General features: G+C 41.6%; 1 protein-coding gene across 1 annotated transcript; it reads right to left on the reverse strand.

The window, feature by feature from the left end:
* Window positions 1–5,569: 5,569 nt before the first annotated feature.
* Window positions 5,570–20,439, reverse strand: LOC111821506 (zinc finger protein 577-like). The gene is given in 7 exon segments (XM_023736457.1): window positions 5,570–5,944; window positions 5,947–7,008; window positions 9,725–9,820; window positions 10,108–10,234; window positions 14,578–14,662; window positions 15,728–15,779; window positions 20,356–20,439. Coding segments are annotated over 5 exon segments (1,419 nt in total). The 5' UTR covers window positions 14,593–14,662; window positions 15,728–15,779; window positions 20,356–20,439; the 3' UTR covers window positions 5,570–5,825.
* Between the last annotated feature and the right edge of the window lie 6,544 nt (window positions 20,440–26,983).

Here is a 26,983-nt window from a genome sequence, read left to right on the forward strand (position 1 = left end):
GGCACAACAGTCCAGGGACAAGGACTAGAAGGCAGGAGGGGACAGGAAAGCTGGTAATAGGGAACCCAAGGTTGAGAAGGGACAGTGTTGACATGTTGTGGGGTTGTTAACCATTGTCATAAAATAATATGTGTACTAACTGTTTAATGAGAAACTATCTGTTCTGTAGGCCTTCATCTAAAGTACAATAAAAAATAAAATGCAATTCAAAATATTTCCACAATGATTTTTTTTGGACTCATGGGTTTGTGTCAGGAAAAGAAAATTTTTAGTGCAGACCAGTGAGATAGAGGCATAATATGCTGACCATGCTACCTAATTTTAATCTGAATTTCTAGACTAACAGCTATATTTTTTGAGAAAAACATGTTTTTCCTCCATGGTCAAAACCAGCATGTGAAACCAAATGGCCTGAGGTGTCTTAACCAAGTGACCATCTGCATCCCTCAAAATACACGTACTCAGGAAGAGTGCTGTATGAGTGCTGGCGCCAACAAGATACTGTTGCAAGACAGATAAAGAAAATACATGTAAGCATCTTGTGACCATGATCTAAGCATCCTGTGAAATTATCTGGAATCACTAACTATACTATTAATAATCAGTAACCAGAGTGTGATTATTACAATAGTCATTGATTTTCCTGTAATTGCCCTTCTATGGTTTGGTTCCTCTTTTCACCTCATAAGAATACTTGTATAATGAAACTGCCCCGGGACTACCTGGTTCCATTTTCAATGGGCTACGTAGTCCCCCAACTGCAACTGTTTTAAGCCCTTAATAAACCTGTTTTAACTTGAAACAGCGTTCAAGTTTTTCTCTACAACAGATTAATTAGAAGTATATGGTTTAATTGCCCAATAGGGATATTCAAATTATTGTTTTGGTCTTGATTTACAGCTTGATTTAAAGGTTGGAATAACCTGAAAGTAGTATTTCAATATGAATATACAGTAAACTTGCAGACTAGAAACCCACCCTTAAAGTCAGCATATGATGAACAATAAACACGGAACATCCCAAACACCACCCCCAGCACCGACCCCCACAACTCACTTCTTTCAACCACGGACACCCCAACGCGGACACCCCTCCACTCGCTACTCAGATCTCCCGACACGACCCAACCCGAAACCCCACGAGCTCTCCCTGTCCAGGGAACCCCCAACAAAGCTCCCCCAAATGATCCTCCCATACCCCATTCCACGAAGGACTCCCACTCGCTTCCCCCAACACCGACGCGATGCGCTCTCCGTGGACCCGAAACACGTCAGGAACCAAAAACTGACCTGACCGATGAACTGTCTCCACCGCCGGAGAGAAATCCCAGAACTCGCTTCTCTAAACGCTTTCTTTCTGTGCCTGTCACCCCGCAGCCCCAGCTCCGCGGCTAACTGGACTCTCACAACCTTTGAGGAGAGCAAAGCGACAAGCCAGCTAGCGACTTTCCAAAGTCCGAAATCTGGCTTTCAGATGTCCCTCTATGACGTAAAATACGCGCGAATCGTTCGCCGACAGGAGCCGGAAACGGCCATTTTCCAACCGACTGCCGTACCGCGGGCAAAGTTGTCTTTCCCACTCCTTAAGCGTGAAAATGACCTATTTTGCTCCACTTCAAGGCCAAGTCAACCACTGGGACACGACTGTGCAAAATTTGCAAAGGGTGCTAATCAAACTGCATAGCTTCTCAGAGTCTTAAGCCTGGCACGCTCTCTCTGCAGACTGGGCGGAGACGATCGCGGACATTCAGGTACGTTGAGCCTAGCAGAAGGGGGAAACGTCCAGCGAGAGCAGCCATTTTGGAGTAATAGTCCGTACAGAGGGAACCCAAGCAACTCTTGGGAGACAACCAGCTGGCATCCCGGGAATGCTTCTGAAAGGACAGGGCTTTTTGTAGGAGGCTGCATTTGAAAGCAGCTTAGTGTTTACAGAAACCGAAGTTGTCTGGAGAAGACGTCGGTCACACACTGGGCAAAACAGCGGGATGAAAACAGCCCTTCTTTTGAGCGGGAGCGAGAACGATGGGGAACACAGCCAATCCAGGCTGGCCTGAGCCAACAGAGAGGGGTGGTTTTTCCATCCACCTGCGCAGAGCCAAAGGCAGGACTAGATTTTTCGTCCACAAAAGTGGGAAATGACAGGAACCAAAAGCTCAGAAAAAGAGACGTGGTTCTGTTTAATATTGAGGCCCCACTGATGAATCGAACTGATAATTTTCCGAAGCCAAACTCGCTCCATCAATTACAGAGCAAAGCTCAACATTTCCACCACGTGCCCAAAACTTTTGAAAACACTTGGTTGAAGCCTTCCAACGAATGGCATTGATCATTCATTCATCCAACAAAGGTTTATAAAGTACCTACTATCAGTCAAGCACTTATACGGCTTCATTAAACATAACAAAGAAAACCCTATTCTCAAATGGGATGAAATCCACAAGTATAGGGGTTAGGACTTACAACACAAATTTTCTGGGGCAAAATTCAATCCATAATAGTTATCAATGATTAATTCCTTCATACAGCAGCACAGTACTCCATGGCATGGACGTACCGTTGGTTTAACCATTCAACCATTGAAGGTTAGATTGTTTTCAACTTTTGTCTATTATAAATAAAGCTGCTGTAAATTGGTTTATAAATTTTTGTGTGGAACTAATTTTTGTTTAGGAGTCCCTGAGTGATGCAAACAGTTAAACACTCGACTACAAGTCGTAAAGATTGGCAGTTTGAATCCACCCACAGACATCTCAGAAGACAGGTCTAGAGATTGGCTTCCAAAAGGTCACAGGCTTGAAACCCTGTTGAGCAGCTCTACTCTGCACACATGGGGTCGCCATGACTCAGAAACCACTCAAGGGCAACCAACAATAAAATTTTCATTTCTCTGGGATAAATGGCAGAGAAATTTATATATATTTAGTATTTTAAGAAACAGCCCAATTGGCCTTTCCCTTCTGTCATGGATTGAATTGTGTCCCCCAAAAATATGAATCAATTTGGCTCATCCATGATACCCAGTACTGTGTGATTGTCCATTTTGTCATTTGCTGTGATTTTCCTACGTGTTGTAAATCCTACCTCTGTGTTAATGAGGTGGGATTAGCGGCAGTTATGTTAATGAAGCAGGACTCAATCTACAAGATTAGGTTGTGTCTTAAGCCAATCTCTTTTGAGATATAAAAGAGAGAAGCAAGCAGAGAGACATGGGGACCTCATACCACCAAGCTGGAAGTGCCAGAAGCAGAGCATATCCTTTGGACCTGAAGTCTCTGTGCTGAGAAACTACTAGACCAGGGGACGATTGATGACAAGGACCTTCCCCCAGAGCCGACAGAAAAAGCTTTCCCCTAGAGCTGCCACCCTGAATTTGGACTTCTAGCCTCCTAGACTGTGAGAGAATAAATTTCTCTTTGTTAAAGCCATCCACTTGCGGTATTTCTGTTACAGCAGCACTAGATAACTAAGACACATTCCATCCCTTCAATCCTGCAACCCACCACCTCTGCTCGGGTGGCATGAGAGAAGACTGAATAGGCAGCTAGGACATTCATCCCCATCTGGCAATAACAAGACTCCCCCAACAGTGTCACTGGAGGCCATATGTGGATCTTGGACTTCCACACCCATTCAGCAGTAATGAAATACCTCTCCCTCCCCCGCCCCCAGGGTGGTTCGAGAGGAGGTTGAGCAGGAAACAGAAATTTTTACCACTATTCAAAGTAAGGTGACCTCCTTCCCCCTCCCCACCCAGTGTCATTGGATGCCACATGGAAAACATCAACTACTACCTGTTCCTCATCACACCCAGGGTGGTTATCAAAAGAGGCCTAGTGCTGAACCCGAAAGCTCACCTCTGCTTAGCTCCCCACTCCCATGTCAAAGTAGGTCAAAGGGGGAACCTAGACTTTCACCCCCACATGGCATTAATGAGACAGTGCCCACCTTACCTTACCAGCACTGCGAAAGAAGAGGCTGTTAAATCAGAAGTTTTAAATAAGATTCATACTCCTAAAACACAAGATGCAAAATTTCCAGGATACCGAAGAAAATCACTCATCATAACAAGACGTAAGAAAAATATTACTGAGAAAAGTCAACCAACAGATGCAAACACCAAGATGTCACAGATGTTAAAATTATCTGACAAGAATTTTAAGTAGCGAACATAAAAATGCTTCAAAGAGCATTCATGAACACACCTGAAAAAGGAAAAACAGAAAATCTCAGCAAAGAAATTGAAGATAAAAAAGATCCAAACAGAAATTTTAGAACTGAAAACTACAATAACAACAACAAAACCCACAATGGATAAGCGTTAATAGCAGAATGGAAACAGAAAAGAATCAGTGAATTTACAAATACAACAGTAAAAATTAACTAATCTGAACAGAGGAAACTGAAAATTTTAAATACAGCTTCATGGGCCTGTAGAACTGTAACAAAACATAGAAAATTGATGTCATTGGAATTCCAGGAGAGGAGAAAGATGGTGAAGGTAAAAAATTATTTGAAGAAATGAAGGATGAAAATTTCCTAAATTTAGCAAAAGACATAAACCTACAGTTCAAGTAATTGTGAAAAATCCAAGCAGGACAAACCCAAGGAATTCATGATAAATTTTCTTCTGCAAACTACAGAAACATTTTTGAAAACGGTAGGAAATCTCTGAAATCCCATGAAGTTGTTGTGATAGACAGAATAATGTCCTCCCAAAAATGGCCAGATCCTAATCCCCGGAACATGTGAATATATTATATAGCAAAGGAGAATTCAAGTAGCAGGTAGAATGAACTATTTTGGGACTACAGAACTTAATTTTTGAATTTCACAGGCTCACATATGAAGAGGAATTATGTCTCAAGGTGAACCCATACCCAGAACTTCAACCATACCTGATATAAATGATTAGTATGAGTTTACAGACTTTTGAATTGACAAAATTTAAATGAGATTTTGAGCTGATGTTGTAATGGGAGTGAGATTTTGGGGATACTGGAATAGGGTAAAGATATTTTTGCACGTGGAATGGACATGAATCATTGGTGGCCATGGTATGGACCATAGTAGACAGAATAGTGGCCTCCCCAAAAAGTCCATGTCCTAATCCCAAGACACAGTAAATATGTTCCATTACATAGCAAAAATTGAAAACAACTCCACCGCTGTCGAGTCGATTTTCGACTCTTAGCGACCCTATAGGACAGCAAAGAACTGCCCCATAGGGTTTCCAAAGAGCCACTGGTTTCAAACTGCCGCCCTTTTGGTTAGCAGCCAAACACTTAACCACTGCACCACCACAGCAAAGCAGACTTAAAATAGTAGATGATGTTAAGATTGCTAATAAACTGATCTTAAAATAGGGAAATTATCCTGTATTATCCTGGTAGTCCCAATGTAATCACAAGAGTCCTTAACTGAGGAAGAGGGAGGCAGAAGAGTCAGTGTCACAGGGAAGACCTGAACAGCCTCTGCCGGCTTCAAAGATGGAAAGGAACCATTAGCCAAGGAATGTAGGATTCTTCCCTAGAGGCTGAAGAAAGAAACACAGCTCTTAGTCCAGTGAGATCCATTTTGGACTTCTAATCTCCATTAACTATAAGATAATAAATGTGTGTCACATTAAGTTCAAATTTGTGATAGTATGTTACATCAATAAGAAACTAATACAGTTGTATTTCCACATTCATTATATTCACTTTTTCATTATAACGCCATTCCTGGTGTTCATAAAAATTTCATTTATTGGAAAAGCATTTCCCAGATTCTAAAGGTATAAAAATGTGATACAGGAGATAAGTTTATGATAGAATTTCCATCATTTCCCTAAATAATGTGTGTAACATGTAAGACATAATTTATTACTGAAGGGGTTGTCACCTTCACTGCATTTGCAAGGTTTACTCCCTGTGAAAATTCCCGATTATGTACTGAGGCCTGACTTCCTGAAAAGGCTGTTCCACAATCACTACATTTTTACCTCCTTGAAGCTCACAGATGTTTAAAGGCTGAGTTCCTGAAGAAAGCATTTCCAAAGGCACTGTATTCATAGGGTTCTGTTCCTGTATAAGTTGACACATGTATAAAGAGCTATGTCTCCCTGAAGGTTTTCTCACCTTCACTGAATTTATTGCCTTCTCTTTTGCATGAGTTTCCTTATGTTTAATAAGGAATGACATGTGGGTAAAATCTTTGCCACATTCACTGCATCCATACAGTCTCTCCCTAGTATGAGTTCGTTGATGTTGAATGAGCTCAGACTTGCTTCTAAAGGCTTTTTCACATTCACTACATTTATAAGGTCTCTCTCCTGTATGAATTCTTTGATGCTTGGTCAGGTCTGATTTAAAAACAAAGCTTCTTCCACATTCACTGCATTCATAAGGCTTCTCTCCTGTGTGAAGTCTCTGATGTACAATGAGGTATGCCTTCTGGGAAAATGATTTACCACACTCATTGCATCTATAGAGTTTCTCTCCAGTATGAGACTGCTGATGTCTCTTGAGCCGGCTCTTCCAAGTGAAGGCTTTCCCACATTCACTGCACACACAGGGTTTCTCTCCCGTATGAATTCTCTGATGTATCAAGAGCAGTGACTTTCTGGAGAAGACTTTCCCACATTCACTGCATTCATGTGGCTTCTCTTCTGTGCTAGTTTTTTGATGGTTATTAAGCTGTGACTTAGTATTACTGGGTTTAACACATCCATGGTATTTAATTCCAGAAGAAGCTTTATCATGCTTCAGGCGGACAGATGATTTCCCGTAATCACTAAATTTATCCGAATCGTTTCTTGCATCTCTTCTATTCTGGGTAACAAAATCTAAATGAGGTTTCAGATTTCCACAATGTGAGTCAACCATATTGTGCCTCTGTGTTGAAGGAACCAGATTTTTGCTTAAACCAAAATTATCTCCAAGTGCAAAACTTTGCAGACATCTTTCCAAACTTTTAAGCTCGTTTTGGTTTTCTGGGTGCTGCTGCATATGGTCAATCGCCCATATTTTTTCTAGGAAAAAGAACAATGAAAACATCCACAATCATTTCAGAGGGAAAAAGACACAAAAATGCCATGGTTTGGGATGGGTCTTATAAGATACCAGTCATAATAATTGTACCCGGTGAAAATGTACCCTCCGAAAAAAAAGTATTATAAAAAACAGGAAAAGAAAAACCAACTACTGTAGAAACAACAATAGATAGTCTACAATGAATAAATATAACGTAGGCTGCTTTCAAAAAAAAAAACCCAAACCTGTCACCATCAAGTTGATTCTGACTCAAAGCAACCCAACAGGACAGAGTAGAACTGCCCCATAGGGTTTCCAAGGAGCGGCTGGTGGATTTGAACAGCTGACCTTTTGGTTAGCAGCCGAACACTTAACCACTGTGCCACCAGGGCTCTGTTTCCAAAACAGAACTTTGCAAAATGGAGAAAGAAGTAGAAATAGAAAAAAAATTACTATTGGAATAGCACAAAAGAAGGCAATTTAACCCAGGATTGCAGGGGATGGATCTGTTCAACCAACAAACATTCATTGAACAAGCTGGTGTTTGAGACATTAAAGTAACTAATACTATCTGTCTTTACGGAACTTTCACTCTAGTCAAGTTAGAAAAATCAACAGGTAAGCAAAGAAATAAGAAAATTACAGAATGTGAAAAATGGTAATAAAAAGGTAAGAGAGAAGTGGTAAGTCAATCTTATATATTCATCCACAAGAGACGGGAAGTTGAGCTGATATCATAGGATAAGAATGAGCGTGTTATGTAAAGAACTAGATGAAGAACAATCAAAAAGGAAAACATGATGCAAAAACCCAAAGGGAAAAAAATTTGGGCATGATTATGAAACCTAAGATAGATGGTGTACTTGGGATACCCTGAGCTTGTTGAAGTAGGACTAGATAAGTTTGGAAAGGTAGGCACTACTGAGAACTTATATATTTTGTAGGAAGACTTTGGTAGAAACCGAATTTATGCTAAGAACAATGTCAGTAAACCACTGAACACTTTTGGTAGAAAAACAAGTTCTGAATTGACCATTTCAAAGTTCACATGACTGTTTTACAGAGAATGAATTGGGGAGATGAAACTGTAAAAGAGAATAGATAGGAGGCTATGGCAGAATTCAGGCAAGAGATAACAGTAGCTTGTGCATGACTAACTACCATGATGATGGATAAACACAGCATACAGGGGGATTGCAACTAATGTCACAAAACAATATGTGTATAAATTTTTGTATGAAAATTAACTTGAGCTATAAACTTTCACCTAAAGCACAATAAGAAAAAAAAACTGAGAGTAAACCAAAAAAAAAAGGCTATAGTCTAGAGGAGAAAAGGAAAGGCAAGGAGGGAGAAGAAAAATATGACTCACTGTCAGAACAAATGCTGGAGGTAGTAAAGAGAAGTAGGACAGTTCCTTGGTATGCAGCCTAATTTTTTATGTAGCGCTGGGGCCATTTACTAAGATGAGGAAGACTAGGGGTGTAGGTTTGGCATTTACAGGGAATCAGGTCCTCCGTTTTGAGGAACATCAAGTTTGAGATGTCACGCCTGGCAGGTGTTTCTGCCTTTCATTACATCTGAATGTGTCTCAAAACACTAGTGTGGTGGTTCTTCAACTGTATCAGTCCAAGCAGAATCACCTAGGAAGCCTTTCAAACTTCATATGCTCAGGTCCCTCCCACTGCTAACAAGTCAGGAACAGAAATTCAAAACACAAAGCTTATAGGTTAAAAAAAATTCTCACATACTCTACACACACTCCTGATTAAAAAAACAAAATAAAAATTAAAAAACAAAAAGGAAACACATAATCCTCCATTCAAGAACAATGTGATGAACAGCCCTAACTCCAGAAAGTTAGGGTCAGAAGATCTAATACTGTAGTTCATGTCACAATAGAACTGCAGTGAAATTAGGGGTACATATGAGTACATTCCATGATGGGGAAAAGAAATTATCAGGGAGAATGGAGAATTTGAGTTTCTCATATAGGAGGTAGGAAATATAGGGCAGCTGCCCTGTTGGCTGAAAAAATACGGGGGATGGAGTACAGATTAGATATTACAAGGGGAAGCGTCAATTTGGAAGTCTCCATCAGAGAACAGAGAGCTTAGAACTGTGAATGCACTGAACTCTGAACATGAGAATCAAGCAGATTAAAAAAAAAAAATGAATCTGGGAAGCCAGGGTTGCAGCATGAGAATAAGTAGATAGAGTTGCCCTGAGATATGAAACGTGTGTGCTTTTTTTAACGAACTAAGCTGAGGTGGATTGTCAAGAAGGAAAATCAACCCTTTCAAAAAGGGGCAGAGATATGAACAAGTAGACAGCAGTGCTGAGTGCGAGGTTATCTGCAGGAGCAAAGTGGGGGAATTTCATAGCCAGGAAGCTGGACAACAGGAAGTGTGACTGCCACAGAAAAGAAGACATGAGGATGCCGGGAAGAATGGAACCAGGCAAGAAATCAAGGTCCTACATAAACAGACTGCGGTCAGACTCAGAAGTGAAAAAACGGGAGACAGAGTCCCTTAATAGCCAGCAAAGAAAAACAGCCCTAATAAAGATCAGAGAGGTTAAAGGAGTTGATTAGATTTCTGAGTCATCTGGTGGTATAAAAAAAGTTCTCTAAACAATGTTTCTAAAGTGTCGACCCTTTACTGACCACCTGGGATTTTATTGTCATCTCTGCCCATTGTCTTGCTTGTTACTCACCTGGACTGCTCTGACTGTGGATTGCTCCCTCCACTATCCATGGTGTTTCTCTTTGCTCCAACTTAAAGATTGAATCTGGTTTGGTAGCTGGGTATCCTGTAAATAGGAACTCACTGAACACTTGGCACCAAATATTCATGCTAGGATAACTGGACAAGATTATATTTCAGCGACCACATTACTTGTAAATTGCTAAATAAAAACCTTTTACTCAGGAGTGGAAGCACACAGTCTAGGGCCAGAGAGGAGAATAGAAGTCTATGACCTACAAAGTTTTAGTCTAAACATTAAGTATTTATAAAGCCCTTCAGATTTCACAAAATGAAAAAGAAAAAAATGATTGATGGAACCCCCAGTTAGCGACCCCGTGATGCTGTCCTTACCTACTGATACCAAGTTGTTGTAGTTCTCCAACATCACCTCCTTGTACAGGTCTTTCTGAGAAGGGTCCAGTAACTGCCACTCCTCCCAGGTGAAACCCACAGCCACATCCTCAAATGATAATGATCCCTGGAATAACACATTCCAATGCAATCTGAGATGGATATCAATATATGATGTGGAAAACACGGACAGGAACATGTTCTGCTCATTTGCCCCATGATAAATTCAGCACACTGCGGTATTTCACCTACCATAGGGCCATGGATTTCCCCTAGTTAGTTCTTCTAAGCCAAAAAAAATACTTAAAAAAAATATCTGCACATATGTAAAAGTATGTGCAAGGTCCCTAGCTGGTGCAAACTCTGTGCTCAACTGCTAACGTTAGGCAGTTCAAACCCAACCAGCAATACTGTGTAACAAAAGGCCTAGCAACCTGCTTTCATTAAAATTATAATCAAGAAAACGCTATGGAGCCGTTCTACTCTGCAACACATGGAGTCACCATGAGTCAGAACTGACTCAACAGCAAGTAACAACAACAAAGCAATGTACAGTAAGAATGTTCATTATTTCATTGTTTACAATAGTGAGAAACCATCAGTAATCTAAATTCCCATCAAAAGAAAACAGGGTAATACAGCAACACCATGCTGTGTAATACCATGCAAACATTAAAATCAATGAGGTGATGTACACATACTCATTCCAAGTCATTCTCTTAAATGACAAAATTCAAGTGCCCAAGTAGTATATAGTTTATGACTGAAAACATGTAAAAATTCTTAATAGTACACACAATTATAAGTATATAAGTACACGTATATATATAAAAGTTTATATAAGTATACACATAAACAAGACATATTCTTTTGTTGTTAGGTGCTGTCAAGTTGTTTTCAACTTATAGCCACCCCACGTGACAGAGCCGAACTGTCCCAGAGGGTTTCCTAGCCTTTAATCTTTACGGAAGCAGATCACCAGGTCTTTCTCCCACAGAGCTGCTGTGTGGTTTCAACTGCCAACCTTTTAGTTGGCAGCCAAGCATTTAACAACCACATGTATAGTCAAAGAACAGGACTGGATGGAGACCCAAACTATTCATATTTGTTACTTTTAGACCGGTAGCTGGGCAGGAAAGAACAGGCGATATTGTCCGTTTCTATAAATACTTGTTTGCTTAAATCTCTTATATGCAAATGTATCATTTGAGTCATTAAAAATATGAAAATCAAAACAAGAATAATTGGCTGTGACTTTATTTATTGAATATGGGGTTAAGAAGGGACAAATTTAGCACTGGCAATATCCGTACTGTCAATGTTTTATCAAAGAATTGAACCTTCAGCTGTCTCCTGCCAAAACAATGACAAAAATCAGGTTGGGAAAATTTTTTTTCATAGAGGACCATTTGCAGGTCAATTAGCCCATTTATTCTACTGGATAATTCCAGCTTTATTCCTGGGTAAAGTCAGACTACCAGAAGTCTCCACCGTCAAACGAAACTGTTTTTGAGTAATTTTTTTCCAACTGAGTTTTGCTTTGCCATTATCCCCTTAGCTTACTCTGAAAAATTTTAAAGACCCAAGAGCAATGCAATGTTTACTTCCCCTAAAGACCTGGTTTGCTTTCTCCTCACAGACATTGCAAATCATGTAACTTTTCACGTTTTTCTTGTTACTATGATGGTTCAAGTTGTGTGTCAACTTGGCTGGGCCATAATTCTCAGTGGTTTGGCAGTTATGATATAGTTTGGCAGTTGTATGATGTTGTGATCACTTCCATGATGAAATTTGATATAATGTGATCACCTCCATGATGGGATCTGCTGTGAGTAGCCCATAAGTTGAAAGGGAGTTCCTTGGGCGAGTGGTCTGCACCGAATATAAGCGGACATTCTGGCAAGGCTCGTGGGCTTTTGCTTGGTCTGGATCCTACAGCTAGCTCCTGTTGGTCTGACCTCTAGTTCTTGGGTCTTGAGCTAGCAGCTTACCAGCGGTCTTGCCTGCTGATCTTGGGATTCGTTGATCTTCACAGCCCGTGAGCAACAGCCCTGCTCTCTGACCTGCTGATCTTGGGTTGGTCAGCCCCTGTGGCTACACGAATCAGGAGAAGCCTCTATCCTGACCCACGGACTTGGGACATCCAGCCTCTACAACTGCATGAGCCATTTCCTTGACACAAATCTCTCTCTGTATGTATTTATATGCTTTGCTGGTTTTGCTTCTCTAGAGAATCCAGCCTCAGACACTGACTGCCAGGAAAAGTACACACACACAGCCGATTAATGTAATTGATGTCAATAAGCTATACACCTATAAAACGTTGAATTGGTAAATGCTGTGTGATACATATTTTTACAACAACAAAAACAAATAAAAGCTGTTGAGGCTGCTTATGTACAAGCAAACAGCTTATAGTATTTGGTTTCTTGGTTTGGAAGTTGAGAGTCATGGTTTCATGTGACACTCCAATTAATTGGCTTAATATCACATTTAGTGCTTATGTTTTACCTCTTAGTCTGTTGTGTAGTGTTGGGGTTTTAAAAGCTTGCAAGCAGCCATCCAAGGTACAACAATTGGTCTCTACTCACTTGGAGCAATAGAGGAAAAAGGAGAGTAAGGAATAGGAGGAGGAAATGGAATGTGTAACTGTCTCCATGAATACCCGCCCTCTTGGCCATGAGACCAGAAGAACCAGATGGTGCCCAGCTACCATTAGTGAACATTTTGTTCAAAGAATCTATAAAAGAATCCTGATCAAAAGGCAAAAAATGAGAAACATAATTTCAGATTCTCACAGAATCCAGATTTTCTGGAGCCAGAGGCTCCCAAAACCACTGCCCTGAGATAATCTTTAAACCTTAAACAAAAAATATCCCCTGCAGTCTTCTTTAAACCAAACAACAGTTTAATTAGTAATTAGTAAGAATGTATACCTTGAGGATTGTGCTCTTTTAAGATCTATATGGGATCAAATTAACAATAGCAACTCAAAAGATTAGATAGGAACCTTAGGGGGCAGTGAATTTATATTAATGAGGAAGGAACAACTCAAAAAACGAGGGTGAGAATGGCTGCACAACTTGAAGAATATAACCAATGTCACTGAATTGTACATGTAAAAATTGTTGAATTGATGTATATTTTGAACAAAAACATTTTTTTTAAGTACACACAAATTGATAACTTAGTCAACTCACAGAGTCTTACACAGTCACTCACTGTAAAAATGGCATTGTGGCATCAGACCTAGTCTAACTTCACAAGGGGAAGGAGAGAGAATCAAGAGCAGCATCAGTGCAAAGGCAATTCCTATAAAGTGGAAGTCAGACGTACCTCCTCTCTCCAACCTTTCTACCAATTCTGACATCAGTCATCCCTCCCACAACACTATCTGCTTCTCTGCTGGGTTCATTAATTCACTGCAATGGCCACAAAGAACTCACGAACAATGATACTCAGTCATGGAGTTTATTAGAGAAGTAACAGGTACAACTCAGGATATAGTTCTTCAATCAGGACAGCTTTTTCTCTGGCCATGCTCGCAGGCAGGCCTCTGCCACCAGGCCCTACTTGGGCCTGGGCCTGGGCCTGGGCCTTCGCGCTCGCCTCCAGAGGACAGGCTCCTCTCGGCCTGGCCTCAGCCCTGCTGAGGTAAGTGTTAACAAAGCTCTTTAGCTCCACAGATAAGTGCCTGGAGGCACACCACTCCACAAGGAAGCCTCCTGCGCTGAGGCACTTACTCCATGAGTCAGCACTCTCACTGCAGCTACCTTGCACTGTGTGCTGGGAAGCCTACCGCCATCTCTTATCAATTTCCTGGTTCTGCTGCTGCTGTTTCTCTGCCACACTTGCTGCCGCTTCTCACAGTCTCATGCCTTCTCTGGTGTTATAGCTCTCTCTCTCCTGGGTCTAGGAGCCTCTCAGCGCAGGGACCCTGGGTCTAAAGGACACGCTCTACTCCTGGCTCTTCTTCTTCTTGGTAGTGAGGTCCTCCTCTGCTCTGGGATTGGCTCTCTTTTTAAGTCTAGCAGGATGGCAAAACTGATCAATCCCCTCATTAGAGTTCCATACACCTTATTTGCATGGTCCCATCCCCACAAGGGTTCCAGGCACCTTATTTACATTGTTAATAAGTTGTCCAATCCCCTTGGTGGGCCACAAGCACCTTATTTGCATAGTTCCACGTAATCATTGTGTAGGCATTACAAGAACATGCATGCCTAGAAGAGCCGTATTAAGTAATTCACTGTACCACACCTAATCTATGTTCGAATGTTAAGAACTTTGTATGAACTCTATGGCCTCTGTACCTCACTTCCTAACTTGTCCTATTCTAAGATTATAACCTAAACTTAATTTCTGCCAGACCCTCTTTTTATCAACAGATCCTGTCTCATTCAATCTATCTTTTATAAGCTTACATAAATCCACTGAGAATAAAGGTAAAATAGGTCAAACAAACCTCACCTGTGCCTTGGTCATTTTCTTCTGTTCTTAAGAAAGGACCAGTGGCTCTTGGGTATATTCTGTTTTCTGTCTTCTCTAGACCTGTCTGGAAATTGTGGTAGATACTTCAGGTCAGTCTGTTACCAGAAACAATGATCTCCCAAACCCAGGACCTTCTTCTTCTATTAAAATGTCTTATTCCTGTAGTCTAGAACCTGTGGATTAAAGAGGAAATTCAATTATAAGAAGATATACTCCTGGGAGCACAACCATTGGTCTCTCTTTCCATGTGGACTCACCCCAACATACCACCACCACCACCCACTGCCGTCGTAGTCGACTCCAATTCATAGCGACCCCAAAGAATTTCCAAAGCTGTAAATCTTTACGGAAGCAGACTGCCACATCTTTCTCCCGTGGAGCCACTGGTGATTTCGAACCACCAACCTTTTGGTAAGTAGTCACGCACATTAACCACTGTGCCACCAGGGCTCCTTCATCCTAACATAAGGCCTCGGTATTCCATCTGTCTCTTTAACACCCTGGAGGCTTTTACATCACAAGGCAGTCTCCATAGGAAGATACGGAAGGGCAAGTGGAATGCCTTTTTTTTTTTTTTTTTTTTTTTTGGTAAAGTCTGAAGACAGCAGATATGAAAGAAGAGATGGGAAATCAAAATCAGCTCACGGTCTTGTCCACTGACAACTTCTCACATAGATTAACTTTAGGAAAGACAACATACAGAAGGGGTAGCTCTGAAAACTGCTGTAAAATCACCTGTGCCCATATACTTCTAAAATTCTTTTTATATGGCACTGGGACAATTACCCTAGTTTGAAGACCAAAGTACTAACCAATCATAAGCATGGTTTTATTTAATCCTCAATACAATTCTATAAAGTACTATTATCTCCATTTTACACATGAGTATGCTGAGGCTTGCTGAGATGCAGTATGCTACCCAGGGTAACATCCCTCCTATGTAGCAGTGTGGGAATTTGATCCACATCTGCATCTCTCCATTATTACTTTTCCCTCAGTCAAGGGCTTCACAAAACAAATTTCTTCTCTTTCCCGCTCCCTTTAAGAACTTTACTTCTCAGTGCATCATACTGTGCTCCAGCTGCAAAAATTGAGCCCAAGGAATCAGCTCTTGTAAAAGTATACATACCCAGTCAGTTGTGTCCGCCCAATCAGGAATACAAATGCAGCCCGTCCTTGCCCTAGAAGCAGCAGATCAGAGATCAGTCTTTCCAACAGCCAAGATCTCGCTATGCTAGAGACTCACACTCTGAGAATGCCATCACTGTGAGGTCAACTTGAATTCTGCTTTCACCCCATGAAGCAGCAAGTCATTCTGAAAGATTCTCTCTCTAGCTCCCCTGCATCCTCCAAACCCAGAGAGCTCATCTCCAAATCACTCTGACCCATTGGTAAACACACTGGTGAACATGCATAGCAATCCCATCTCTAATCCTGAGAACACTCTGTCCCACTCCAACCCTTTAGTCTAGCCTCCCTGCAGTGCCAGCCAATAAAAATGGCATTGCGGTAAATGAGTCCCTTTATGTGTCCTTTTGCCTTCGTTCTTTGGAAAAACAGCTTGAGAGATTTTCCCCCTAAGCCCTAAGGAGTTACCTTTGCCCTAGTTTTCTACCCCAGAGTTTGTTTCTTTTATCCAGGTTGATTGACATTTCCTGAGCAAGCTATAAACAACTTGATGGTTTGATACTTCTTCTCTGGCCCCGGGCTGCAGCCCGCCCTGTGATTGGTCTATTTTATGCACCTTGCATGGATTGGTCAATATACTATAGACTATGCGAACGTTCAACAAGGGGATTGCTTAGTTTGTGGCCCTCCAGAAAGGGCCATGTCTTGAAATTGACCAAGGGTTTGCTTATATATGCAGCCAACCCCACTAGAAGTTTCGGAAAGAAAGGAGAAAAGGCAAGAGAGGCAACAAGAGAAAGGAGGTGAGGAACCTCCTAGAAGAGCTGTAACATGGATTAAGAGCTGTAACCCTGAAGACAGCAAGAGAACTGGAAGGGGCCCTGTGGCAGAGTCGGTGGTGACAGCAGAAACCTGCTGCTAGGCATGCTGTTAAGAAAGCTAAACAAAATTGCTACACTGGCTGTCAGCTGGGTCAGTGATCAGTGAAGAAGCCGATGGCAGGGAGGTCAAAGGTAGAGAGGCCTGTCCTGAGGGGATCAAGGAGCCTCTCCTTAGAGAGCTGAGAGGGGGCATGCACACCAGAGAAGGGCCTGCTTGTCTGCAAGACCAAGAGGAGCTGAGAGAGCTGTCCTGCACTTTAGAAGACAGGGATGTGCTTTCCTCTTTGGGGGAGTCTTCCAGACTTTGCCTGTATGCTTCTGATCCTGATCCTGAGTTATAGCTAGCTGATCCTGATCCCAAGTTGTACCCTATTATTTCTTTAATAAGCCACTTAACTGTAAGTATGGTCTGTGACTTCAGTGTCGCCACTGCAATAAATTATCGAACCCAGAAGAGCATTAGAGAGTGCCATGGGGAGGACGGCTGGTGTCAGAATTAGTAAAAACGCTGGAGAGAGGAGGTATGTCCGACCTCTGCCTCATAGATTCTCTCTCCTCCTCCTGAAGTTAGAGGACGTCTGATGCTACTACTACTAGAACTTTACAGGTTCACAAGCTAAATGTAGAGTCCCTCATGGGAAGAAGAGAGGTAGGAAGAGGTGGTGATGAATGAATGAGATGGAAATGAGATCTGGGGTTTGAAAATCCAGGATCCAACCATTTCCCAAAGCTCCTTGGCAGATTTCCCCTCATGTCTAATAGATCTGAACTGCACCAAATGCTCATGCCTGGAACATTGCAATGGAACCACTCTAATTGCTAAGACTAATGTGGAGTTCCTACTGAACTGAAGTTAAGGTCAAACTCCCAGAAAATGACTACCTAAAAAAAAAAATAGAAAGGGGGCGTGGAGTTTAGGTTGGCAACCAACCCCGTCCAAGAAAATAAATTAGTAAGTTAGGAGAGAAAAGCCGCATGACCATTTAAACTGATACTGAAAAACATTTAATAAAATCTGTATTGCTTTTGTTATAAACCCATCATAAGCTAGGACTGCAGTGGCTACTTCCTTAGACTGACTTTAAAAAAAACAAAAACTATATATTTCATGTAGTAAGATATATAAAGTATAACACCATTTGTGTAAAATTTTAAATATACAAAAAATATTATATATTGTTTGTAGACAACACACATTTAAAAGTTCAAAAATAAGCATGAATATAATGTCAAATTTCAAAGTAGTGGTTATTTCTGGCAAAGAAGAGGAAGAAATGGAGTTGGGGCTTTAGTTGTAGCTGTTAACACTTTCTTTCCAAAAGAAAAAGGAAATGATCTAAACCAAAACAAAAACAAAAAATTAAACGTATATGCCCAACTGAGAGCCAGCGCCATTTTGGAAGCACTCCTACGAAACACGGAAAGGGTTCCTATCACCATTCTCATTCATCATTGGTCTGGCCACGACCCAATGCAATTAGAGAAAAGAATCAAAAAACAAGAATAAATACAGGAGAAAAATGAGGCAAATCATCAATATTTCCCCAATATTAAGTAGACTCAGAAAACCCAAGTAATTGAAATTGCAGTTTTATTTGTGTGAAAATGAGAGTTTAATCAAATTGGAAATGACATGAAAAAATGACAGATATGAAAAATGATAACATTCCCTTACATAAACACTGTGTGTTAGTGTTACATAGTAGAGCATTGCCGAAAATATTCTCACATTACGTACTGATGTTTCAATATAAGCATCACTTCTCACCCAACGTTTTGTTTTCATAATTTATACAAAGGAAAAAAAAAGAAAGTAACCGAAAAGGAATATAAAGGTATTATTGAAGTCCACTAATAAGAGTATTAAGGAGTCCTGGTGGCGGAGTGGTTAAGTGGTGGGCTGCTAACTGAAAGTCAGCAGTTCAAACCCACCAGCTGCTCTGAAGGAAAAAGATGTGGCAGTCTGCTTCTGTAAAAATTTACAGCCTAGGAAATCCTATGGGGCAGTTCTGCTCTGTCCTACACGGTCACTATGAGTTGGAATTGACTCAATGGCAACAAGTCTAATAGAGAATTAACTGAATGAAAAATCATAATCCACCTAATGGAATATTATGTAATTATTTAACAGTATAATCCATATTTACTGAAATAAAAGAATGTCCATAATATACACAGCAAAAAAAGCACATTACTTTCATTTAAAAAGTTTTTATATAAAAAAGTAATTACGTATACATAAAACCAAACCAAATCCATTGCTGAGTCGATTTCAACTCATAGCAACTCTATAGGACAGAGTAGAACTGGTCCATTGTGTTTCCAAGGAGCAGCTGGTGGATTCAAACTGCCGACATTTTGGTTAGCTGCCAAATGCATAACCACTGTACCACCAGAGCCCCTACGTATGCATATCACCCTGTATTTCTGCAAAAGTAAAGAAATATCACACACACACACACACACAAAAGTAAATATACCAAATGTTAGTAATTACTGTGGCTGGATATTAAATTGAGAAGTTAAGAGCTCCGCTTCTAACCAAAAAGTCAGCAGCTGGAATCCTACAGACGCTCCTTGGAAACCCTATGGGGCATTTCTACTCTGTCCTATAAGGTCCCTATGAGTCAGAATCAACTACAGGGCCACAGTGTTTTTTTTTTTTTTTTTTTTGGTTGCTCAGTTAAGAAATGGACAATGGAATATTTATAAGTGAAAGGACACGAAAACTTTAGATTTGCTATGAAATTCTCCAGAGAGAATAAGTGGAGGAGGATAAAGATGAATAAAATTGGTCATGAGTTGACTGAGCGAAGGACACATATAGTTTTTTTCCTACTCTTGTATATGCTTGAGAATGTCCTTTTAAAAAAAAGAAAAGACCAGGGCCTGATGAGTGCTATTTAATCTTTAAGCTCAGATGATTCCAATATTAAACGCTCACAGATCAAAGAAAAAGTTTCTCCACCAACTGCACAAAGCCACCAGCATTTCCAATAATCGATAAAGTACAAAAAAGACAACTTTCGAGATAAATGCTTATCCTCTGATTTTCATCCTTGCTTCTATGAGTCGGAGTCGACTCGATGGCAACGGGTTTGGTTTCTTTTCTAATCTATGCATTTAAGGCTATAAATTCCCTCCACTGACTTCTTTAGATGAATTCCGCAAGGGTTGACATGTAGGATTATTATTAAAATGCAATTCAAAGTATTTCCACTATGATTTGTTTGTGCTTACGGATTAATTACAAGCGTATGATTTAACTGCCAAACAAACGGGGGATTTTCTAGTTACTGTTTTCGTCTTGACTTGTAGTTTGATTTATAGCTTGGATGACCTGAAAGTAAACTTTTAATATGAATATACAGTAAAGTTGGAGACAAACTCCATCCATAAAAGTAACTGTATCATAAACAATAAACACGGAACTCCCCAAAAGCAGCCTCCGACACCGACCCCCACGACTCACTTCTCTAACCACGGGCACCCCAATGCAGACAACTCTCCACGCGATACTGGAACAGACTTCCCGACACGTCCCAACGCGAAATCCCAAGAGTCCTCACTGCCCAGGGAACCCCCAAAACGGATCCCGCAAATGATCCTTCAACACGTTAACACCCCCACCCCACGCCATGGAAAACTCCCACTCCTTCCCCCAACACCGACCCCGCCGCGCTCCGGAACACAAAAGCCCCAACGCGATCTCCCTGGCCCCAAAATACACCCAGAACCCAAAACTCACCTAACCGACTACCTCCGTCTCCACCTCTGGAAACGAATCCCGGAACTCACTTCTCTAGAAAGACACTTTCTCCCTGTGTGCCCCACCCCGCTGCCCCACCTCCACCGCTGACCGGACCCTCCGAAGTTTGCGGACGGCGGTCGACTAGAGCCACTTGGCATCTTTCCAGAGTCCGGAATCTGGCCTTAAGGCGTCCCTTTATGACGCAATGTACGCGCGCCTCGGTCGCGGATGCGTGCCGGGAGCGGCCATTTTCCAACAAAACGCCGTACAGCGAGTGAAGTTGTCGTCAAGCCTTATACTTAAAGCACAAGACCTTGAGAAGCAATTGAGAACCGCCTATTGTGCCCTATTTTCAAGCCAATTTAATCACTTTGCAAAATCTGCCAAGGACACTGTTAAAAAACATAAGACTTTGACAAAGAGAACAACTGTTTATTAAGAGCGTGAGACCTTTGCAAAAGGGCGTTTAGTTCTAGATAAACTGCTGTAGGTGTCTTGAAGCAATGTTTTTGCTTATGTGCCATTTTATAATTTCGTGATAAAAAAAAGAAAATATACAGCTTGCTTTTTTTTAAGATTATACAGTAGTGCAGAAAGACAAGTCACATGGAACACACATGTAAACCCTGGCGATAACAGGTCTTGGGAAAAACAAACTTTTAGGCTAAGCATTGTTCTAGGGTACAAAAATCACGAAGTTTAGTAAATCAAAAAGAAAGTTTTATTCGGCATATATTCAAAAAGGCAAGAGTGGAAAATGGACAAGCACACTGCTACAGCCATGTCTGTCCGAGTCCAAGGAATATAACAGAATACACAAGAGTGGGAAAACGGGCAAACACGCTGCGAGAGCCATGTCTGCCTGAGTCGAAGAACGTCACAGAGTCATCAGTATATATTAACATTACAGATAGGCTATATTTTGAATCGTCTTTCTTAACAATCATTGGTACAGGTTTCAGTAACAACAGTCAGGAGGGTCCTCATTGATTCAACAAATCTTACTATTCACTTAATGCTAATAAAGATAAGAGTGGAAAGTCCGTGGGTCTTTTGTGCTGTTTTATGATTTGTTTATGTGAACGGTTCCCTAAAAGATGTTTTCCAAGATTGTCCTAGTTATTATCTTTATACCTCAGGGCCTAGTTGATGTGTCCTTGTGAGTCCTTGTGCGTCCTTGTAAGTCCAGCTCCAGCTGGGTCACATTCTAGGACAAGGAATAATGGCTGCAATATTATCTCCTAAAGCAGCATCTAAAACCAAACCAAAACCCGTTGCTGTGGAGTAGATCCCGACTCACTACCCTCCATTATTTCAAAGTGAGTAAGGGCTTCAGGAAGACAAGAAGGGCATTCTTGCAAGAACAAGGTCTTTAGAAAAACAAAATGGGACATTTTGGGGGAGATTAATAAGGTTGGTTTAAACGGGGTATATTTAATGAAAAAGGGCTCTGGTGGCACAATGGTTAAGCACTCAGCTATTAACCAAAAGGTTGATGGTTCAAACTTATCCAGGCTTCACAGAAGACCTGGTGATCTGCTCCCATAAAGATTAAACCAAACCTACTGCGGTCCAGTTGATTTGGACTCGTAGCGACCCTATGTGACAGAGTAGAATTGCCTCATAGGGTTTCCAAGGCTGTAATCTTTACAGAAGCATACTGCCACATCTTTCTCCACAGAGCGGCTGGTGGGTTCCAACTGCCAACCTTTTGGTTGGCAGCTGAGTGCTTTAACCACTGCACCACCAGGGCTCCTTATTTAATGATAAGGCACCCAGAAGTCTTGGAACATTGTCAGGCTTCTTGGAAGTTATTTAATCTTAACAATCTCCCCTTTTTGACCTCTGATCAACCTTATCACTGGACCGGGCACTGTCTGGTTCTTCAGGTCTTAACATACTTGATCAACTATCCGATAGGGCACATGTGTAGATACTTTTCGTTGCTTTTGTTTTTCTAGTCGAGGGGAGACCAATTCATGCACCCTGGATGGCCGCTTGCAAGCTTTTGTGAGCCCAAATACCACACAGGGAAAGTAAAGGTAGAGAAGGAGAATAGTCAAGAGGTTTAAGCCAATTGTTTGGAATCGCCATCAAAACCAAGTTCCCATATAAGCCAACCAAGAAATTAGGTCCTAAGGAGGGTTAGGTTAAAATTAGGTGGCATCTGCCACAGCTCTGGCATCGGCTGCAACATCATCTTGATAGACTTTCATTGAGTGTCATTTATACAGATACAGCAGCATTTTTTAAAAAATAAATATATATATATTTGTAATGTCAAAAGATAATCTTGATAGGAAACTTAGGGAGCAGTGAGTTTATATTAATGGGGGAGAAACAACTGGGAAAACGAAGGTGAGCGTGGCTGCACAACTCGAAGAATGTAATCAATGTCACTGACTTATAGTAGAAAGTGTTGAGTTGGTGTATGTTTTGCTGTGTATACTCTCAACAACAACAGCAAAACAAATAAAATTATTTAAAAAACGGTTAAATGGCAAACTTTGTTACATATATTTTACAACAATAAAATAAAATAATCTAGAGCTAACCAGTTTTGTAAAGTCATTTCATGTAAAATTTGCAATTTTCAGGAGCTGGTCATTATAGCAGATTGTAACTGTTGTTCTGAATCCTGTAATTTTAAATTAATCTTTTTCAAAAACCATTTGAATCCTAACAATCTTTTCAAATGCATAACATACTAATATTAGATGAATAGAGAATGGATTTTATAATTGAGCAACTATAGAGGGTTCATTCAGTTAAGCACCTTTTAGCATTAAGGTCCAAAGGCCACAGAGAAAATAACGTCCTTTTAAAGCAAAGAAAGGCTTAATATTAATAGCTGTAGAAAGTAAACGGTGATCTGCTTCCGTAAAGATGACAGCCAAGAAAACCCTAAGGGGCAGTTCTACTGTCACATGGGGTCACTATGAGTCTGAATTGACTCGACAGCACCTAACAACAACAATGACAGAAAGTAAATTAGTTTGATTCTATAATTCAGAATACATTTAAGTGGGGCTCTGTAACCATTTAAATTTTAGATGCTTTATCAATTTTAGTCCCATTAAGACAGCAATTAACCCGATGGGAAGAAACGGCTTGGAGGGTTATTTGATTATTTTGCACAAAAGGTAAATAAGTATTTCTAAAGGGGAATAAACTTTGGCATACAGTGCTTGCAGTATGAAAATACAGTGAAACCTGTGAGAACCAGAATTCGATGGGGCTGCCTTTTTTTTCTGGATCTCATAAATTTTCCACCTTTGACAGGGTGCAGTTTTACCACCTTTCTATTGCTCTCTATTAGTGGAAAATATTTAAGCTTTCCTTCTCTGGCAGGATTCAGCCTTACATGGGTTCCAGCTTTCACAGGTTTTACTGTAATAACTATTTTTCCATATGCTAGGCATTAATTATTCTCTATTTTATATCTATTAGTCTGATTGTAAGTAAAACACCAATGTCCTTTTGTGGGCTTGTTGTTGTTAGGTGCCACTGAGTTGATTTTGGCTCACAGCAACCCCATGTGACAGAGTGGAACTGTCCCACAGGGTTTTCTAGGCTGTAATCTTTATGGGAGCAGATCACCAGGTCTTTCTCCTGTGGAGCTGCTCGGTACAAAACGCCAGCTTTTTTGTTAGCAGCTAAGAGCTTAACCATTGCAACACTAGGGCTCCTTAAACGCCATAAGAGATTTATTTTCAATAGTGGAATTTCAAACAGACTAATAGAGTGATAACATGGGCCTTTTGGTCCCATGTTGGTGATAGAGGGACATCAGTTTAAATTTTAGTGTTATTTATTTCTGAAAGTCAAAACGTTTGGGCAAAGTTGAGCCCTTCCATCCCTCCCCAGGTCCAGCTGGAGGGATGGAGAGAACAGAACTTATGTCCGTCATAGGGGCCAACACCATGAGCTGGGGGCTGCCAGCTGGGATTTGGCCACAAGCTTTCCGGGGCAAGGGAGCAGAGAGCCAGGTGGCTCAAGGCAGGCCAGGTTGAACAGAGCCTGGGCTTCTGGAAGGAGAGGGTCACGTCGGGAAAGGATGCAGCTGTGCAGGGCAGACTTCCCAGCCATTCCCATGTTGCTCTTCCTCTGTTGGTCATCATCACCCTTGTGTGTGCCCTCAATTATTTCCGGATCCACACCTCTACCATACCCAGAGCAGCAAGGTTCCTACCCAGCTGCCAGGCAACATGGAGGCTGTCCCTCCCTTTTTACCTTCTCCATCCCCTCCTTACTATTGCAGCCTTGACTATGTTGCCTTTTGGTTATCTTAGCGGGGGAGGAGGGCTGTTATCAGAACATTCCAGAAAAAGCCTCTAAGGTCTCTTCAAGGCCGCTAGGCAAAAGCAGTCTCCAAGGGCTTTTTACTTTTTTTTTCTTTTGCAGTTTTACTCTTGCTTTGCACTGGGTGTTAACCAAACCTGTTGCTATCAAGTCCAATTTTCACTCATAGCAACCCCATGTGACAGAGCAGAACTGCCTCATAGAGTTTCCAAGGCTGTAATCTTTATGGAAGCAGATTGTCATGTCTTTCCCCCATGGAGCGGTGGTGGGTTCAAACTGCCAATCTTTCAGTTAGCAGCCGAGCACTTAACCACTGCGCCACCAGGGCTCTTTCCCACTGGGTGTTACAGGGTGTTTTTAGAGCTTTTTTCTTTTTCTTTTTGCCTTCGACTCATAGCGACCCCATGTGACAGAGTAGAACTGCCCCATAGGGTTTTCTAGCAATTGCTCCCTTAGCCTTTGAATCCATCAGTCTCAGTAACCAAAACCACGTTGCTTTGAGGGTTGATACTGCTCCTTTTTTTTTCCCTTTTGGCCTTTCGGATGAGGAAAAGAATTTTTGTTGCTGGGATTCCATCCCTCTGGGCCTCTGCTGGTAAAATGGCTGACCAAACTAAACCCGTTGAGTCAATTCCAACTCATAGCTACCCTATAGGACAGAGTAGAACTGCCCCATATCATTTCCAAAGAGTGGCTGCTGGATTCGAACTGCTGACTTTTTGATTAGCAGCCAAGTTCTTAACCACTGCGCCACCAAGGCTCTGAAATAGCTGACACCACCTGGCTATTTTTATTCCATAGTGAGACATTGCGGTGGAGTTCTTCCACTGCCTCTCCCACTGTCACACAGGAGACAACAACAAACACGCGGGTGGGTGGGTGGTGGTGTTTCCATTGAGGTGGGTCCTGAAGCATGAAAGCCTCCAGAGCCTTCCAAGACAGAACAGTATCATCAACACTACATATGGTGACAGGGTTACAAAGCCAAGTGTCTATGGCCTTGACCCGGGGTGCCATGATGGATTTATAAACAATTTGGAACACAATTTTCATGCCTTTAACAATTCAAACCAAGAGCGGCTGTAATGCTCTCATTAAACAAACGCATCAGTCAGGATGTAGGAGAGTCCCCTGGCTTCTCTCTGCATCTGTCCTTTAGCTTTCATATCTCATTTTTAGGTCCCTGGGTGGCACAAATGGTTAAGTGCTCAACTACTAGATGAAAGGTTGGTGGTTCTATCCACCCAGAGGCGCCTTGGAAGACAGGCCTTGAAATGTCATAGCCTTGAAAACCCTAGGAAGCGCACTTCTGCTCTGTCACATGGGGTTGCCATGAGTCAGAATCAACTCAATGGCACACAACAACATGAATGTAAAAGCACTTGACTACTAGCTGAAGGAGCACTGGTGGTACAGTGGTTTAAGAGCTCGGCTGCTAACCAAAAGGTTGGCAGTTCGAATCCACCAGCCGCTCCTTGGAAACCCTATAGGGCAGTTCTACTCTGTCCTGTAGGGTCCCTGTGAGTTGGAATCAACTTGATGGCAACGGGTTAGGCTAGGTTACTAGCTGAAAGGTTGGCGGTTTAAACTCACCCAGAGGCATCTCGGAAGACAGGCCTGGAGATGTGCTTCCAAAAGGTCACAGCCTTGAAAACCCTAGGAAACAGAATTCCACTCTGCACACATGGGGTCGCCATGAGTCAGAATCTACTCAAAGGCAACTAGCATCATCAACAACAACAATCTCATTTTTAGAGAAAGACCTCATTTTAACAGTTTCCTTTGTAGAAACACCATCGTTAGTTTTAACACCGATTGAAAACAGGTCTCAGTTGAAGCCTGCAAGCATGCGTACTTGGTAGCCCTTTTTGCATGAGGGCCCCAGACCTTCCTTGGGCACCATCTGTGATCCCCAAGCTACTGTGGGAGAAGGCGGGAAAGCAGCCTCCGCTTCCAACCACTTAACCAGTTCATCGCATTTATCCCCATCAGGACACAGGGAGGCCAGTATGATCACCAGTTTCTGATTCTCAGGAGAGGGGCACCATCACAGAATGAGTAAACTAATGAGCCCTTGTGTTTTTACCATGTCACAGTGTCCTTCTAAGGAGGCCTGGTGGCGCAGCAGTTAAGGGCTCAGCTGCTAACTGAAAGGTTGGTGGATCAAATCCACTCTGCGGCTCCACAGGAGAAAGACCTGGTGATCTGTTCCCATAAAGATTTCTACCTAGAAAACCCTATGGGGCAGTTCTACTCTGTCACACGGGGTTGCTATGAGTCAGAATCAACACGATGGCATGCTGCCTTTCTGGTGATCCTGCTC

Source organism: Trichechus manatus, unplaced genomic scaffold (assembly GCF_000243295.1).
Source record: "Trichechus manatus latirostris isolate Lorelei unplaced genomic scaffold, TriManLat1.0 scaffold00087, whole genome shotgun sequence".
Taxonomy (NCBI): Eukaryota; Metazoa; Chordata; class Mammalia; order Sirenia; family Trichechidae; genus Trichechus; species Trichechus manatus.